We start from the raw sequence: 18,940 nt of genomic DNA on the forward strand, positions 1-18,940 counted from the left end.
ATACATACATACATACATACATAAAAAGGCACACGTTAAAAAGAAAAGTTCTTTCAAGGTATTTTCACCTACTTGTAAATTTTATTTAAACATTTCCAAGTTAATTTCTAACATGCAATATGCTTGTTTTTTAATTTTTTTTTTTTTTTTTTTAAATGGTTTGCTCCTTCCCACCAAGTCACCTTTTAATGGATGAACATGGATCATCTGAACAGATGCATTTTACATGCTTGCTCACATAAACTGCTGAAAATTAACAAGTGAAAATAGAAAGTGTTACTGACCCATCTTGCCTTACTGAGTACAATTATGCCACAATATTGAGTACAATTATAACCTTCCTGAGGAATGAGATGAATCTTTGGAGCACAAAGGAGTTTCTTAACTTCCCATTGTACACAGCTGTTGCTCTGCAGTGCCCCATTATGGGGACCTGGGGTAGTTTCCATTGATTGCACTTTACACAAAGGCTAGACAGAGTTCTAGGGTCCATCTCATTCCTTTTAAATGGTCAGTATAACCCCTTGTTCTTCATGATTTCAATAAATAGGAAACATATTTTTATAGTTTTGTATTAATCCTAAAAAAATCTGTTTTTGTTATTCCTCTAGCTAATCAGGGCAAACATGTATTTACATAGTTACCGTATATACTCGAGTATAAGCCGATCCGATTATAAGCCGGGGTTTCTAATTTTACCTTAGAAAACTGGAAAAACGTATTGACTCGAGTATAAGCCTAGGGTGGGAAATGCAGCAGCTACTGCTAAATTTCAATAATCAAAATAAATACCAATAAAACTACATTCAATGAGTGGAGTATATGTTTTTAAATATTTATTTAAACAGTAAACTAGCTCTAGTGGAGAAGAGGGTCAACAAAAACAATATGGTATCAACCATGCTGCCTTAAGAGTACTACCCCCTTAGCTCAATCAGCAACCAAGCTGAAACACAAAGTGTTAAAATCCTTCAAAACTATATATTGTTTATATAGATTATAAAGTGCAATGTCTAGTGCAGAATGGGACAGGTGAGGATGGTAGATGAAGATGAATTTGGGAGCGGGCCAGGGCACTGGAGGATCTGGTTGTGGGTGGCCTAATTTGCACACAAGGACAGAGGGTGCTAGTCTGGAGGGACCCATGACACCCGACTCGAGTATAAGCCGAGGGTGATATTTTTTAGCACATTTTGGGTGCTGAAAAACTAGGCTTATACTCGAGTATATACAGTACATAGTTAAGTTGAAAAAAGTCCAAAGTCAATCAAGTTCAACCCTTCCAAGTGAACCCAGCACAAACCTATACTGACCTATATACACTCACATACATAAACCATATATACCAACATAAATACTAATGTAGATTTTAGTATCACAATAGCCTTGGCTACTATGCTTGTTCAAGAACTCATCCAGGCCCTTCTAAAAGGCATTAACAGAATCTGCCATTACAACATCACTAGGAAGGGCATTCCCCAACCTCACTGTGAAAACCCCCCTACGCTGCTTCAAATGAAAGCTCTGCTCCTGTAATCTAAAGTGGTGGCCTCTAGTGCGCTGATCGTTTTTATGAGAAAAAAGAACACCTCCCCCAATGCCACAAGGCACTGAATCTTGAACATAAACGAGGAGTGTTGTGCCAGAAAAAACCTGTATGATAAGGGGGGCTTCATCAGGGTGAACCCTCCATAAACAACAAAAAAGACAACAAGCTGACATTCTCATTTTTTCAGTATCATATATAGTAAATGAATGTAAAAAATAAATACCATTCCGTCAATATTTTTTCACTATAATACAGAGTCATCAATATCCTATAAATTATATCCTTATAAACGGTGCTTGTGATGTCATCGATTGTAACCTATTCTCAGTGATGTCATTTGTTATGGTCCACTGAAACTTGCATTTAAAAATATTTACCTGTTTAAAATATGAGGATATAATAATAGGTCATTATAAAATTTTTTTAATTCAGGCAAGTTTATTGAGAAGATTTTACATCAGTTTCAGCATATATACATCACATTTATGAGGCAGAGTTACACAATGTAGTAAGGTTTTAGTATATGACAGCGTTTCTCAACCTGTGGGTCGGGACCCCTTTGGGGGTCGAACAACCCTTTCACAGGGGTCGCCTAAGACCATCGGAAAACACATATTTCCGATGGTCTTAGGAACCAAGACACCACTCCTTTATGTTTGGGGGTCACCACAACAGGAGGAACTGTATTAAAGGGTCGCGGCATTAGGAAGGTTGAGAACCACTGGTATATGACATGTTTTGCAGTAACAAAAGTTGCAACAGCATTTTAAAATACATTGTAACCTTTTCTTTTGTATGCATTTTCCTTTCCCTTGTCATTGCTCATATTACAGTTACATATTACAGTTACAAACATATTATCATAAAATGCTTTAAGAAATTACCACCATAGCTCACTTAAGTGGATTTTTCTAGCCATTTTCCCCATATTTTTTCGTGTTTTTGGGGGGCTCCTCGAGTTTTATATATTAGACTTTCCATTGTACATAGGTGTTTTACTTCAGAGAGCCAATGTGAATATTTGGGGGGTGTTGAGTCTTTCCATTTCCTTGTTATTGCTTTTTTTGCTAAAAATAAACATTCTCTGGTGAATACACTAAGATGTTGTGTGAGTAGTTCTTTGAGCCCTATGCCTAGCAGGCACACCTGGAGGGTTCTTGGGAGTTTCACCTCTATGATCAGGTCCAGCTTGATCAAAACCTTGGTCCAATATTTACCCAGGACCGAACATTCCCACACCATATGCATTAGTGTGACGTTTTCCACATGGCATCTAGGGCATTCTGATGTTGTATTTGGGAAAATTTGATGCAGCATAGCTGGAGTGTAATATGCTCTATGTACAAAATATAGTTGTATCATCCTATCTCTATAGTTAAGTGATGCTGTGACGGGAGATTCCAGCACTTCATCCCAACCATCATCATCTAGCGTGCCCAGATCTGTTTCCCATTTTCCCCTTAGTTTCTCTAGGGGTTTGTTAAACATTTTGCTATGCAGAATAGGTCATTATAATTGGTGCGTTCTGTTATATATGGATAATTTACTATATACAATGCAAGTTTCAGTGAGCCATGTGACAGAAATTACATTATATATATATATATATATATATATATATGTATATATTGTTTCCTTTGGTACCCTAGTAAAGCAGTACAGTGTCTAAGTAATGTTTCCTATAATTATGATCAGATGATTTACCTGATGACCACACTGCCCTTACTCTCCAGATTTATATTCAGAGGAACCCAGCAGGCTCACAGGTTATTTCACAACAGCCAGTACAGATTGTCAAGGCTACAACATTGTCAATTAGGGAAATAAAAAGTACTCTAGCCACTAAAGGCTTACATTTGAGAGCATGGGTTACATAGATCAAACACTGACTTTCAACCTTATTAATGTTATGTGTAAACAAGTCTGATCCCTTCCATCCTGGGCTGTGCTGCAGGAGTTGAACTCAGTTTATGTAAAGGAACTACTTATCCCAACAGAACGTGAACTATATTTACCCTCATTATACTCCCTTCTCGTGCAAACTGAATGCAAATGTTTTTATATGTACAGTATATTTTCATGCACTAACAACAGACACCTTCACCAAATATATTTTTCTTGGGAGATTTCAAAATATGACATTAGAGCGCCTTCTTGTGGTTGTCCATTCATATAAAAAGATTTATATTTTTACCCTTAAATTGTGCTGTGTTTAGTAAAACAGAATTTAAAAAATAGTGGGCCTTATTAACTAAGAGGGGCTAAGTGCAAAGAGAAAGATATTTTCCCCAGTATAAAGCCTTTTTTTTGCCAGAAAGTCTGCACCTTCAGTAAGTTGCCACACAATTTTGCTTATGCCACAAAGCACAAGCCATGCTAGTGTACATTTGCAAGTTGTATCTGCATTATTATCAGTCTCATGTGGGCAGGGATCTGCTTACACGCATCTGAATTTTCATTTTTTTTATCAAAACACATTTTTATTGAAGGACAGAGTACAAGCATAATTTAAGAGACAGTCATCAAAAGTGTGATACATAAATACAGGTATCAGTCAATCATATTTCAGTCGATAACCCTCACTGGTTCCCATTATAGTGTTACAAAACATGTACATATGCATAAACTGTGCATTGCTTCCACTACATTATTAATTCTGTGTAGAAATAAGAGGTAAGATAAGAGATAAAGAGGCAGGCACATACATTTCCCAAACACTGCTCATATGCTTCTTCCTTTTCAAATGCAAGAGTTACATTGGGCTGTTCTGCTATGGCACAATTTTGATCACCACTGTTCAGTGTAAGCAATAAAATCACCATGGCTCATCACAAGTCACTTCCTACTGCAATAGCACCTTTTATAACTGTGTGTGCCATAAATTATATTCCCAGTGCTCTACAGATTCGGATCATTATTCACATCCGGTCCTGCTCCAGTGGAACTTACAGTCTAACATCTCTCTCACATTTACACTCACACTATGGTGAATTTCATCAGAAGCCAATTGTGGTCCGCAACTCAGTACGTCTCCCTAAACTGGACCCAATTTACAGGAAATGTCCCGGCTTTTACACTGGACCGAGTACCTAGTCATGTCAGCCTGGTCATACAATAAAAGATCAGCTTGTTTGGTGAGTTTAGATAATAAGAAGGGTCCCCCTTCTTATTCATTTTTTAATATTACATTTAAGTCCTTGCAGCAATACCCTTTTCCATCTCTATTAAGCTAGTCTGATAGCATTTTTGCGTGATTTATTGGCCTCCTAGTACCTAATAAATGTCTTAGCTTACCCAACTAACTTAATGCCTGTGTTTTTCTTGGCAATCTCAACGCCAACCATTCTGTGATATTATAAACCTATATAGAGTCTGCACACTCTGCCAGGCATATACCAAGCAAACACATACCTAGGAGCGCCACTCACTCTCCCCCACAGTGAAAAAAACACACTGCCCCACTTCATTCATAGGGACCCTACATATTACTCCAAATCCCACGTTAGCCATAAATCTGTACAGGGGCCCCAGAAATTACCTTAACCCCCCCCCCCCATGGCCCCACACAATGCCTCACCATTCCACAGGCAGGCATATACCTAGGAGCCCTACACACCACTTCACCTTGCCAATCTGGCAAATACTTAGGGACCCTATGCACTTCCACCCTGCCAAAAGCCATAAACATACCCAGGGCCCTACATGCTACCCCAACCCATCCCAATATGATACACCCTCTATGGAGCCCTACACACTGCCCTAACTACTTTCCTCTCCATGGCCATAAACCTATACAGGGTCACCACACACTACCCCCCTTCCCCCCCAAGTCTACATAAATGTCTAGGGGTCTACACACCAAAGGTGGCTATACACTAGTGATGTGCAGGTCGAGATTTTCTCTACCCGACCCTAACCTGCCCCGACCCAGCTTCCTTCCTCTATTTATAGACCTGCCCCACAATGACGTCACAAAAGGGGCAGAGTTTCCGGGCGCGCACCTATAAATAGAGAACCCAGAAGCGAGCTGCCGGCAGTGTAAGGTTGCGGGCAAGGAGGGCAGAGAAAGAGGAAGAGCTCAGCCGGAACCCACCTGCAACCCACAGGTGATGTACCGAGGTCGGCCCAAACCCGCCTGACCCACGGGTATCCGGCCGGCCGACATCATTACGATACGCGGGCAGATTTAAGCTGCTGATTCCTTTAGACCAATTGGGTAGCTTATCTGCTTGTGTATGAGCCCCCAGTGGGCCTACCCGATTGATATCTGGCCAAAAATCGGTCAGGTGTCGATTAGGCAGGTTTGATTTTCCTGTCGGAGCAGGAGCCACATCGCTCAATGATGCTGTCCTTTGTCTGACGGCTCCTTTACCCATCCTTGTTATTCAACAAGAGGCCTCAGAAAAATAACAGATCTCTAATCTGTATGATTTGTGAATATATTTATGACCAATTGTTCAGCTAAGGAAAATACTAGCACAGATTAGGGGGCTGATTTACTAAGACACGATTTCGAATTCGAATTGGAAAAATTCCGATTGGAAACGAACATTTTGCGACTTTTTCGTATTTTTTGCGATTTTTTCGGCGTCTTTACGATTTTTGCGTAAAAACGCGAGTTTTTCGACGTCTTTACGATTTTTGCGTAAAAACACGAGTTTTTCGGTGTCTTTACGAAAGTTGCGCAAAGTCGCGATTTTTTCGTAGCGTTAACACTTGCGCGCAAAGTTGCGCCTTTTTCGTAGCGTTAAAACTTAAAAGGCGCGACGATTCGCGCAAGTTTTAACGCTACGAAAAAATCGCGACTTTGCGCAACTTTCGTAAAGACGCCGAAAGACTCGTGTTTTTACGCAAAAATCGTAAAGACGCCGAAAAACTCGCGTTTTTACGCAAAAATCGTAAAGACGCCGAAAAAAAATCGCAAAATTACCGATCATTACGAAAAAAACGCAATCGGACGCATTTGGCCCATTCGTGGGTTAGTAAATGTGCCCCTAGGTGTATTTGCAATCTTTATAAATATTGTGTTATGGGTAGCTTGTGAACCACTTCAGTTATAGTTTTATTTAATGGGACTTTATATCTGCTTTTCTTTCTTTTCTGGTTAACCTAAGCATTGATCTGTGTCACTGGCCATTACCTGTGATTAAGATATTAAAGATATTATATAAGCATAAAAGGTTTTTACAATGTTTAGGTCTTCATAACGCAGATGTGTGCGAGATTCTTATTGTAACTTACATAATGTTTAACAAACCTGGAATTAACAAAGATTAAAATGATGGCAATTTCACTTGGCCCTAGTTTGCACATAACCTCTATCCTTTTTAATCAGTTCGGGAGATGTGACTCTGATGGGGACTGGTACTGCGGGCAACCAGGAAAAAGTATTTTATTTTTTTAATAAGTTCCCTGTCACATATTTCCATGGCAAATGAGTTCTACATGAAAGTCAAGTCTCTTCTGTTTCTTTTTATCTTTGTTGCCTAACAGAAGTAGGGGGCGCGACCAGTGTACAAACAGAGCTAGCGCAACTTTCAAACTTTCAGCTTCTGACTGAGCTACGCAACTCGCCCCTCCCACAAGCTGGCTACGTGATGCGTCACTGCGCTTACGTGTAGTCGTGACGCAAGTCTCGCGTGATGAGACTTGGGGCATTGGGGTTTTCTGTAAGACAGGAGGATATGACCCTGAAGTTGGCAGTTTTGCGGCAGATGTAAGTAACGTTGCGGGATGTGTTTGGGAGATCGGCACTGTTGGACTGTGTTAGATAAAGCGGGACTCTTGGGTAGTATGAAGGCTGTAGGGGAAAGAACATGCAGGCACCCTAGGGAACGAAAGCATTCCTGAAGTCTGCCGCTCTCTGACATCAGCAGGGGTAGGATGTGGTAAATTGGGCAAATTTGCAAATGTAAATTGTGTCGCTCTCATAAGAAGAGGACATTTTGCCAATTGATCCTCTCCAGAAACCTGAATAGTGATCCCATGTTTTACAACGCTGTGTACCATAAATGATACTGCATGTCAAGGAATCCTACTAATTCATAGAATTCTCTAAAAAAAGCTGTGAATCATTTGTCCCAGCAGCCCTAGGAGTCAAATACTGATCAGTGGTTACTAGGAGGGATGAGGGTGCAAAGGTTTCTACAGGTCTACTCATCCATAGCAACCAATCAGCAGGTAGCTTCAGTTACTGACGTGGGAAAACATTGTCCTTTTTATTTCATTGTCCCATTAAGTAATTAAGCTTTCTGAGTTCAGAAGACAAAAAAATATATCAAAGCTTTTTTGTTAAAGTCTTTTGTTACAGACCCACAGGGATGAATGGGAAAGGTACATAGACTTTAAATGTTGGTAGTTCAGCCAGTGAACATAATTCCTGTTGATTGTTTGCAAGTGATTATCATGGTGAGAGAATTGTGACTGGCTTGTCTTCTGTTTTAAAACTAAAGAAGAACTTTAAAGGAGAACTAAACCCGATCCTCCCATACAAACACTTCGCTGATGAATGGCACACTGGGGATGCAACTGAAACCTCCATGTCCATGAACCCGTAGAAGAAAATCCAAAGATACAATAGATGGTGCCTGAAAACTCCTCTGCAGTGGTTAATGAATTATGCTAGAAATGCTACATATTACGGGCACACAAGCACAACCAAGTGAATGCTTCTCGCTGCGTGGCGCATTGGATCAAAAAGCCGTCCCTCTGTGCAGAGAGCAGTGTCCTTTAGTAAAGTCAGGGCCCTGATGTAGGTGCCACCCCCTGCCTTCCCCTCTTCAATAGAGTGCTGCCTAATGCAATCAGTGCTTGATTAGCAGATTGCATGGGGCATTGTATAGGGCCCCTCTTATGTCGGATTCTACTGTACCAGAATAAGGTCATTACAGCCCTTTTGCAGGGAAGATCTGTGCCTCTGAAGATGCCCATATGCTCCCCATCTTCTTTTTTTGCTAATTCAGAGAACATTCTCTGGGCTCCTGTCAGTTATCTGTGCTTAGGTACCTACTCAGAATATACACAACACATATATGCAATGCAAAGTTTTTTAAGGCTGATAAGGGATTAAATCAGATTCACATTATAGCATTTTAGTTAGACATCTTACGCTGTCCAATTCTGTGGCTCATAGTTTTCTGATTTTAGTTTTCAGGGGTCTAAGGGATGGCACCTGTGGCAACACTGGAGGGCCTTTTATTCCAGCAGCGCTTCTGGAAATGGAAAATTGTGCTGTCAAACAGGAACAACGGATAAAAACACCCATGCAACACGGTAAGTGCAATGAGTAAAGGAGGGGCTAAATGTTAAAGATTTGGGGAGGCAGATATGTTGCCCACAACCTGTATAGCAACAAAGTCAGGGAAATCCTAAATGCTTTAGTGGCAACTAAGATGGCATACTATGCTGCATTACCTGCAACTGCAAAGTTATAATCAGTCACTACTTTACTTAACAGCTGCTATAAGCATGGAAAAGAATAATAAAAGAGAGATGTAAGAAACCCCTAACGGAGGGGAGAGGTTAGTTGCAGCTTACAATATTACCCCTATTATCAGTATGTTATATTGACTTTTTTTGGGAGAAATGATTGGAGATGTTTATTAAGTGCTGTAAGATTAAGTAGTGAGAGAAGGTTAAAGCACCTGTGGAGAATGGCAGTTTACAGGCACTGCTGGACATTAGTAGCTAAGGTAGAAGATTACCATTTAGAAAGGTGTTGCTGGTCTTGACATCTGGAGGGTCAGTTATATGTTATCAGTTTGGTGACAGTAGGTTGTATTGAAAGGTTATCTCTGAGCTTTGGGGCCTTTCGGAAACATTGTTACATATAATCTCAGCAGTACATGATAGGTGGAGCCCTGATTGTATGTAAGGGCTTGAAAATTTAAGGAAGTCATGCCTGCTATTATTTCTTTTCCAGGTCTATTACCTTTTTGAATGACCAGAGAATCTTACATATTTTGGCTGAAAGGCGAGCAACAGTGCGCCCGTTTGGTCAACAGTTAGGGGTGCAAGGTGAGACTGAAGAAGTATAAAAAGTAGGAGGATGCAAGGATGGTTTTATGTTGCATAATGAAGTTGAAAGTGTTCAGAGGATTTCTGAAGTTTTTGCTATTATGTGGGGGTAACAGTGTGTTTGTGGTACAATCATTAGGGTTATTGCATCACATAAGGATATACGGTGTGTCTCTTTGAATGGAGTTTATATGCTGGAGGTGACAGTAGAATGGTCTCACATGGGTCCAAGATATGAAATAATGTCTTTATAGATACAGGGTTAATGTTAATAAAGCAATGGAAAAGGTTTTTATTGCAGCGGAAATGGCAGCTTGAAGGCAAAGGAAGTGGAAAGGAAAGGAATTTATCGAAATGATTGGCAACAAGATCTGAAAATCCCAGCATTTGTTTGGTGTAAAAGTTTAGCAACATGTGGAATTTGTTTTGGTTTGTTTGATGTGATATTATACATAATCATAAGTTTAAGGGAAGCCAGATAAATAAGGCTTGTAATGAAAATGTTTTTTACCTATGTTCAACTTAATAGTCCAAACCTCTTTTTGATTGCTCGCTGTTTATATAAGTTTGTTGTTATCTCTCTCTGCTTTTGTCAAAATTTTTGTGTGGGCCATATCAAGTCTATGGCACAGAGGACATTTTGACCTCCACTGCACTGAGATGGAAAACAGCACTTGGCAAAACATCCCTAACCTCCTGCCATGGCTTCCCATAGACATGTTTACTTATATGTTTATTGCTAATGATTAAAAGTGATGCATTAAATTCAGTAAAGTTTCTTTCTGAAAATTGCTGTGTTATGTAAACCCTTCTTGGTGTGAACTACAAATCTGCAATAAATTGTCTGGGATAGTTTATTTTGAATTTTTTTTTTAGTAATCTTGGATCTACACTGTAGTCTATGATGCAGAGACTAAAATCTTCTTTTCATCCTTAGTGTGGTGGATCTGTCTTATGATCTGTATGATGGAAGTGCTCCTGGTCCCCCTCTGGTGTTACTTCATGGGCTGTTTGGCAGCAAATCTAACTTTCAATCGATTGCTCGAGCTTTGGTACGGAAGACAGGCAGAAAGGTATGGCTAAATATATATTAGAAACACTAAGACAAACAGGGTAATGAAAGTAGAATGTACAGTGGCTGGATATCCACCATCACTCCTGGAATTGTGTATATAATACACCTACTACTTGCCCATCATACACACGCATGCACACCCTCCACACATATATTGAAGATGAAATAATGGCTTATGGTTATAGAAATGTAGGGTGAGCAAAATTGTACTTCCCAGGATAACTATGGCATATCGAATCCAGTGGTACAGCATAAAAGGACAGCAGCATTCCAGATACCAGCACAGTTACTGCCCAAGTATTGTGTTCAGGATGCTTGTCACACCTGGTAAATGAAGGTCCAATTGGTGTTTGAAGGCATGGTTGTGTGATTGTGCTGTGATTGTGTAAAAGATCACAAAAAAGGAATGGAAGAGCATTATGGGTTTTGTCATATGGGGAAAATAGCAGGGACCGTGACAATAAGTGACAGAAGATGGGTTGCTGGAAGTAGCTGTGCCCAAAAGAGGTGGCAGCAGGTTGGTTGGTAGAAGCAAAAGAGTGCAGAAGAAATGTTGAGAGGAGAGGTTAAAGAACTATTACTGAGAAATAGGGAGAACAGAAAAGTGGCTGGGGAAAGGTGAGAGGAGGAGTGGAAGAAAGAGAGCTCAGATGGGGATAGAAGCCTGATAAAAAAAAAAAAACATTTAAATTACAAAGTTCCATTTTTTTTAAGGAAGAGCCACATTCGTACTCGAGCAATCATGGATTGCAATGGTAATGTTATCTATTTTGTGCCACTTTCTTCTTTATTTGATAGGTGTTAACCCTGGATGCTCGCAACCATGGCTGTAGTCCTCATGATGACATTATGACCTACCCTGCAATGAGTGCTGATGTCTGCCAGATCCTGCACAAGCTTCAGATCACTAGCTGTGTTCTTATTGGGCATAGTATGGGAGGCAAGACTGCAATGACAGTGGCACTGCAGGAAGTAAGTGGCAAAACAGGTGTAAATATGTACAAGTGTAGCTTTGTGTATTTAATCCTATGTTGCTAACTGAAAAATCAAGGTGCCTAGAAATGTTCAACCAAGATCTGTTAGCTTCATGTCACTAGTTTTGTAACAGCCCATTATATAAGTACCTTCATTAAAATCTTGAAATAATGAACCATACATGGTTTATTTTCTAATCCTGTAAAACTGCACTCACAACGTAATATATCATCGGGGGGGCGGGGAATAACGCTTATAATATCACTAATATAGTTGCTTACGATTAGCAGTCAGTCTGCAAATAGTTTAATCCGTCTATTTCAGGATAAAAAAAAAAAAAAAAGCTTATCCATTGCTATGGTTAACTGCACTGTTTTAGTTTAGTACCTATGTTAGTAAATTAGCCTCAGTGGGGAGAATTAGGAGGAAAGATGGGGTTCTGTAATTCTGTAAAGCATTGCAGCCTTTCTGTCTTCCCGTGGCATGCCCTGGAACAAGAATCAATTCTATTTGTTGTCATATACTTATGCTGCATAATACTTTGAAGCATGATGTTAAGATACTTGAGATTTTGTAATGTAAATATTAGCATTTTTATCTGCTGTTTTGCAGCCTAAGCTTGTGGAGCGCTTAGTATCAGTGGACATCAGCCCTGCACCAACTGTTCCCCAGACTGGTTTCCCACATTACATAGCAGCCATGCAGAAAGTACATCTTGAAGGGAAGATTCCTCGTTCCACAGCCAGAAGACTGGCAGAGGAGCAACTGAGTTCTACAGTAAAGGTATATTAACAGCATTTACCTTCCTGTCTAACCTTCAGTGAAAAACTCTATGTGATCACAGTTTATTATCTCCATTCATTTGGACATGGAAAGCTGCCTAAGTTTTGCTGTAATTTACTCCTATTGACATTTATTAAACCCACAAGCGTCGGTCATTTATGAACCATATAAACTATTCTCACTTCATGACTATGACATGCCACTATTGCTTCTATTGCGCATCACTGTTCATTGTCTGAAACTAGGGATGCACCTAACCCAGTTTTTTGTGTTCGGCCGAACCCACCCTGACGGATTCTCCCGAATCCCAAACCGAATCTGAATCCTAATTAACATATGCTAATTAGGATTGGAAGGGGTTAAGATTTTTTTTAGGCACTTTGTTGACTGAAATTAGGAGATTTCCTGCGGACGACAAAGCACCCAATCTGTCATTGCCCTGAAGCTTTAGGAACTACATAATTGATTTTTTGAATAGGTATAAATGGAAGTTAGAACTGCAAATCAGCCAGCAAAAATGGACGGTGTAAACAAGATAAATGTGTGGGTGCCTGTCCATGGCTAGAAGTGAAGTAATGAAGTTCACAGGACTTCAGAGAGATGAACATTAGGTCCCGTTATTGTCAGTCATTCTACAGTGTTAAAAATATGTTTTGGCTTTCTTTGCACAAAATGTTCCTAATGTGGGCAGATTAATACTTATAAGCATAGGTAAGGAATATCTTGGGCTGAACATATTCCAAAATACACGTTTGTTACCTACAGGAAGCTTCAATTCGCCAGTTTCTACTTACCAATCTAGTGCAGGAGAATGGAACCTTCAAATGGAGGGTGAATCTGGAAGTCATATCTCAACACTTGCAGGATCTCTTAGATTTCCCAGAATTTCAGGAGCCTTATCCTGGACCTGCCCTGTTTCTGGGAGGAGCAAATTCTCCTTATATCAGGTGAGCTTCCAAGTGCCCCAGCAGGGCTTGCTATTCACCCAGGCCCCACAATAGTTCTGCTGGGTTATTTTGTTATGTTTCGGGATAGGACTAATTGTACAGGTTATGTGAGACGGAACCTTGTATATCACTTACAGAATTGCAGGTGGTTCTGCAACTTACATAAATATATATGCTTCTAGTATTTATTATTTATAAAACAGAAGTCAACTGCATCCAATTTTACACTGACCCATTAATTTGCATTATTATATTTTTGTTTTTGACAGCTCAGAGAATTACCCTGAAATAGAAAGACTCTTCCCCTGTGCCAATGTTGAGTATATTTTTGGAGCAGGGCATTGGGTACATGCTGACAAAACCCATGACTTTCTTAATTCTATCTGTAACTTTGTGGAATCAGCCTAATCCAGCTAAAATACCTGAATAAAAGTGCTGTCACAACTAGGAGAAGTGATACAGGAAAGAGCTGCCATGTTTCATTAGGAAAGTGAGTATCACACAGTGGGAATGTTGCCTGATGCTTTAACCAATGAGTGAACTGGAAGAAGGACTGACAAACTGTATGAGAATAAAAAAACAAACTTTGCCATGATGAAAAGAGCAATTTAGCTACCTCAAACATAAAAGCTAGTGTAAAGGTGAACTTCCTCTTTAAACAAACCTTCACAATGGATGAAAGGGTGAACTACAAAGAATGCTCCCGAGAGTGGCTGAAAGAAAGTGCTGGGTGGAATCACCAAGGCTGCAGGATTTATTCCTACAATTTTCAGCTAGCTACCACTAGGGGCAGAACCACAAGGAATAAGCCAAGCTGAACAGATACATAGAATATGATGGCAGAAACTAGTTTATATGCCTTTTGTTAAGTTATATGTAAAAGAATAGCATGTTGTTCTACTCCTTAGTCCCCTGGCTGCTACCTTGTAGAAGGGGTTCAGGATATAAAGAGGTCAAATGAGAATAGGGGCAAGGAGCAAAAAAATCACACATTTGCACATATTTGTTAGTTTTTTTTGTTAAATAGCATTCAGACAAGAACTTGTAGCCTGACTTTTGTGCCTGACAGCCTTTTTATAAATGTGGTTTGAAATACTATAGTATTTAACTCACTTTTTGTTTTAACAAACAGAAGAGTATTGGGAAATCTTAGGGGGGCCGTTTACTATAGTCTGTTTTTTCCCCCTGTGATTTGTGTTTTTTGTGCTAAAACTCATTCCTTCAAGTAAAAAATGCACATTTTTTGCCACTTATGTGTCAAAACCACAAAAAACACTGTCGAGGTCACGTAGAAGTCGATGGGAGCTTATACTAGGCTTATTGTGAAACTATTTAATTTGTGGGATTAGAGCTTTTGGGTTTTTTATTTTTCCATGAAAATTCTAACAATTTAGAGGTTTTGGTATTCTTTAAACTTTTACTCCGCATTTTAATTAGTTTGTGCTTTTTCACCCCTGATCTTTTAATAAATGATTAAACTTTTGTGGTTTTAGTGGAAATTGCTTTATTCGTGGTTTCAAAAACCTCTTAAACCATGAAAATCCCAATGCTGATATATCTGCCTCCAGTTCAGTTCACAAGTTGAGTTTTTAAGCATAGATGCAGCATTATTTTATACATAGAGCAAAAAGAAAGCAAGGAATAGACAGGGAAAGATTTAGGGTAAAGCACTGTAAGCTGTTTTATGATTGGAGGACATTAGCCCACCCAGTTATAGTGCTGCTTGCATTTGTCTTTACATGTACACAATGATCCACAAATATATAACAAAGCATTGCTGCTTATTAAATACAGTTTGAGGTCTGGGCACACATGGTGTTTTGACTTGTGTAGTCACATCTCACATCACATCACTCCTAACCTCCTTCTCAACCTGCAGTCACTTCACATGAATTTCAGTAGGAAATGTTTATGGCAGATGCTGGCACTACCAGGCATCAGGAACAGTTTCCCAAGTGATCCCAGACCGAATTGGAAGCAGCTGAAGGCAGGAAAGGGTATTTTGACTTCTTACATAAGAGGGCATCAGTGGTCAAAACACCCCAGTTACCATTCTTTGCATTTGTCTAACTGTGTCTGTGCTTAAAATTCTGTATATTTATAACCTGTGTTTGATCCTACCTGACCTTATATAAAGCAGAGATTCTTGAGCAATGGGCCAGGGCACAAAAATGGGTCTCCCATGTAATACAGTAATGTTTTTTGTTTCAAAAATAGAATATAATAATGAATTTGTTCTGCATAATTGATTGTAAATTAGACAGATATACTGTAAATAATAAATTATGTATTAACAGCCACTGTTCAGTGTTTATAATTTGCCTGAAGGAAAGAAAACCATGATGAACCCCAGCCATTCTGTGATTATGTTGTATGAACAGATGAGTCAAAAGTAGAACTCCGACAACACATGTCCCATTATTTCTGCCATAAAGGAAATTAAGCATTGCACAGGGATAACTTTATGCCAGTAGTCATACACGGTGGTTGTAGTTTGATGGCGCTGGGACATTTTGTTGCCTCAGGACCTGGACAATCTGGCATAATAAATTCTGCATTGTACCTGAAAATTCTTCAGGGAAATATTCTGCCACCTGTCTATGAGCTGAAGCTCAAGTGTAGCTGGGTTATCTGTAGTAATAGGTCTGATCAACTGATCTTGCTGATTTGACTTATTGACTTGTTGATTTGACCTATTACTATATATATACCATGACCTGGATGAATGAGAATCTTCACAAATATAATGCATCTGGGTTATACATCAACACTAACCCAAAGCACAAATGCAAGTTTACATCTGAATACCTGAGGAAAAACAATATTAAACTTTTGGATTGAATTGGTCAAAGATCTGACTTTAAACCAACAAGAAGCTAGACAGAGCCTAAAACAAGAAGTTCATGCCCAAGTACCTACCAATGTGTCTGAATTAAAGAAGATGTGTGGGAGCACAAAGTTTTGCCTTTCTCTCTAATTGGCACTGCTGTTCATAGCAAAGTGGGCTTGCCTTATGCATCCTTTGGCACACCCCACTAGCTTGTGCTTCAGTTACAACATGCAGGTCAGGCCAATGGAGGGTACAAGGCAATCAGGAGCTCCTTACTTACTGCTTGTTTATGGCAGAGCATAGATGCAGTACTGAAAGCACTAGTGGCAAATGATTAGTGAGACCCCAGTTTTCTGTAGTGCTCCTGGATGTGTTTGCATCCATTTTTAAAAGAGCCCTTTAATTTTTCCTGTGTACATTATTCATTTGTCAGTAATGGTTAAAGGTGGCCATACATGAGCGGATTTAAGCTGTTGATTGGGGTCCTTCAGACCAATTTGGCAGTTTATCTGCTTTGTATGAGGCCCTACTTATATCTGGCCAATGTCAATTGGGTAGGTTTGATTTTCCTGTTGGATCAAGGACCACATTGGCTCATTAATACAGTCCTCGATCCAACAGCTTATAATCCTATCACCGTAATGCTATTGTTTGGCCCTAGGGCCAAACCAACCGGATTAGCATGATTTTGCCCACTTTAGGCAACTTTATTAACAAATCCCAGTCTGAGGCCTGATAAAGCTGCTGTGTTAAACAGTATCTAGTAGAATTAAGTCTAAAACAACTGGATTTTTCAGATTTTTTTCCTTGAAAAGGTTTCACCACTCATCCGAGTGGCTTCTTCAGTTCAAATGACTGATAGGGAATTCGCCGGTATTTAAACCCTTGAGGGTAGTACAGTCACAGACATCCAGTCACAATGGTTCCATTCAATTTATTCAGTAGGTGTTAGCTGAAACTGACAGTAGTAAGAAGGTATGATTCAGTCACAATGGTACCATGATGCTCATTGATGCAGATGTTAATCCTTCATGAATGGAAGTGTGAACTGTTGTGAAACCATGGGGTAAGGATGTCAAAGCGGCATTGTATGTTGATGACAAGCGGTGTTGCAGGCCCCCTCAGGGATGGTTTTAACACATTATTGCAAAGCAATAGACTGACTGAGCCTTCTCAGTGCTGTAGGTATTGATAATTTCTTGCCTCTGTTGGCTGTCACGATTACATGCAGTGCCGGACTGGGAGTCAGTGGCCCATCAGGAAACTTTAAACCACAGGCTCACTCTCCAAAACTATTTTTTTCTCCTCTCCTCGGTTAAAGGTGAAATAAAGGTAAAAACTCAGTAAGCTTTATCAGTAAGGTCTATGTAAATACAGCCATAAGCACTCACAGAAACGCTGCACTGACTTCTCTGAAAAAAGATTTCTTGTGTCTGTAATTCCTGTGTCACAGACACAGCTTTCTGTTCTCTGCTCTTTCCTGCTCCCCCCTCCCTCAAGAATGCTAAGAACTCACTCCCCCCCCTCTATGGAATGTGGTCTTACTAACTGAGCATGTACACTTGGTCTGGGTGTCTGTGCAGGAGTGAGGCATTATGGGAAATTTCTTTACCCAGCTCAGCGTGTTTTCTTCCTGTTTGGCTTCTGATCTTCTGAACAGGTGAAATATGGGGAGACTTAAGGGCACTATTGAGACAACTGAAGGTATGCCTGCAGCTTGAGATTAACTCTTTACTAGCCTTTCCTTCTTTAAATGCTTTAGTCTCGTAGCTTCTTTTCTCTACATACTATATTCCTTCATCTATTAAAGGATGTTGAATTTTGTAACCCAAAGTACCTTGTTATAGAATAGAAGACTCAGAGACAAGCTTCTTCAGAATAACTGAGCATTTATTAGACATACAAATAGGGAGTCTTGGGAAGCTGTCTCAGTAACACACACACAAGCAAGAAAGCTACAATATGTGATACAAGAAGCTTCGGATAACACAAGGATGGTCCGTGCTTTTTATAGACAACATACCTAAGAGTATGAAAACTTTACAGTTATTTCCATAAAAGAAAGGAAAAAAACATCTATTAGAATATATATACACTCACCTAAAGGATTATTAGGAACACCATACTAATACCCTTCTCTGACCTCTAGCATCAACAAGGCATTTTCGCCCACAGGACTGCCGCATACTGGATGTTTTTCCCTTTTCACACCATTCTTTGTAAACCCTAGAAATAGTTGTGCGTGAAAATCCCAGTAACTGAGCAGATAGTGAAATACTCAGACCGGCCCGTCTGGCACCAACAACCATGCCACGCTCAAAATTGCTTAAATCACCTTTCTTTCCCATTCTGACATTCAGTTTGGAGTTCAAGAGATTGTCTTGACCAGGACCACACCCCTAAATGCATTGAAGCAACTGCCATGTGATTGGTTGATTAGATAATTGCATTAAGGAGAAATTGAACAGGTGTTCCTAATAAACCTTTAGGTGAGTGTATATATAATATTCTTAACTGTAATTCTAGCTATTGCCTGAGTTTGAAACTTCCTGTGTGATGCAAGATGAGCTTTGTGGTTTATAATTATTCAATGTGAAGGGGGAGAGAGCTGCCAGATGCTGTCTGTCTTGCCTCATCCTCCTACATAGCATAACTCTTTGACATTTCTCCTATTCAGGCTTTTCTTAGCCTTTTACTTTAATTTGTAATTAACCCCTTCAACCTCACCTGGCCTAAGGTTGACTTTATTGGGGAACACAAATTGG

General features: G+C 39.7%; 1 protein-coding gene across 3 annotated transcripts; it reads left to right on the forward strand.

Moving 5' to 3' along the window:
• The first annotated feature begins 7,208 nt into the window (after positions 1–7,208).
• abhd11 (abhydrolase domain containing 11) lies at positions 7,209–15,645 on the forward strand. Of its 3 annotated transcripts, XM_018091329.2 has the most exons (8): positions 7,210–7,265; positions 8,696–8,821; positions 9,471–9,565; positions 10,503–10,638; positions 11,439–11,612; positions 12,228–12,398; positions 13,164–13,345; positions 13,615–15,645. In XM_018091329.2, the coding sequence occupies exons 5-8, from the start codon at positions 11,490–11,492 to the stop codon at positions 13,751–13,753; spliced, it is 615 nt and encodes a 204-aa protein (XP_017946818.2). In that variant the 5' UTR covers positions 7,210–7,265; positions 8,696–8,821; positions 9,471–9,565; positions 10,503–10,638; positions 11,439–11,489; the 3' UTR covers positions 13,754–15,645.
• The last annotated feature ends 3,295 nt before the right edge of the window (positions 15,646–18,940 follow it).

Source organism: Xenopus tropicalis, chromosome 2, assembly GCF_000004195.4.
Source record: "Xenopus tropicalis strain Nigerian chromosome 2, UCB_Xtro_10.0, whole genome shotgun sequence".
In the NCBI taxonomy this organism is placed as follows: domain Eukaryota; kingdom Metazoa; phylum Chordata; class Amphibia; order Anura; family Pipidae; genus Xenopus; species Xenopus tropicalis.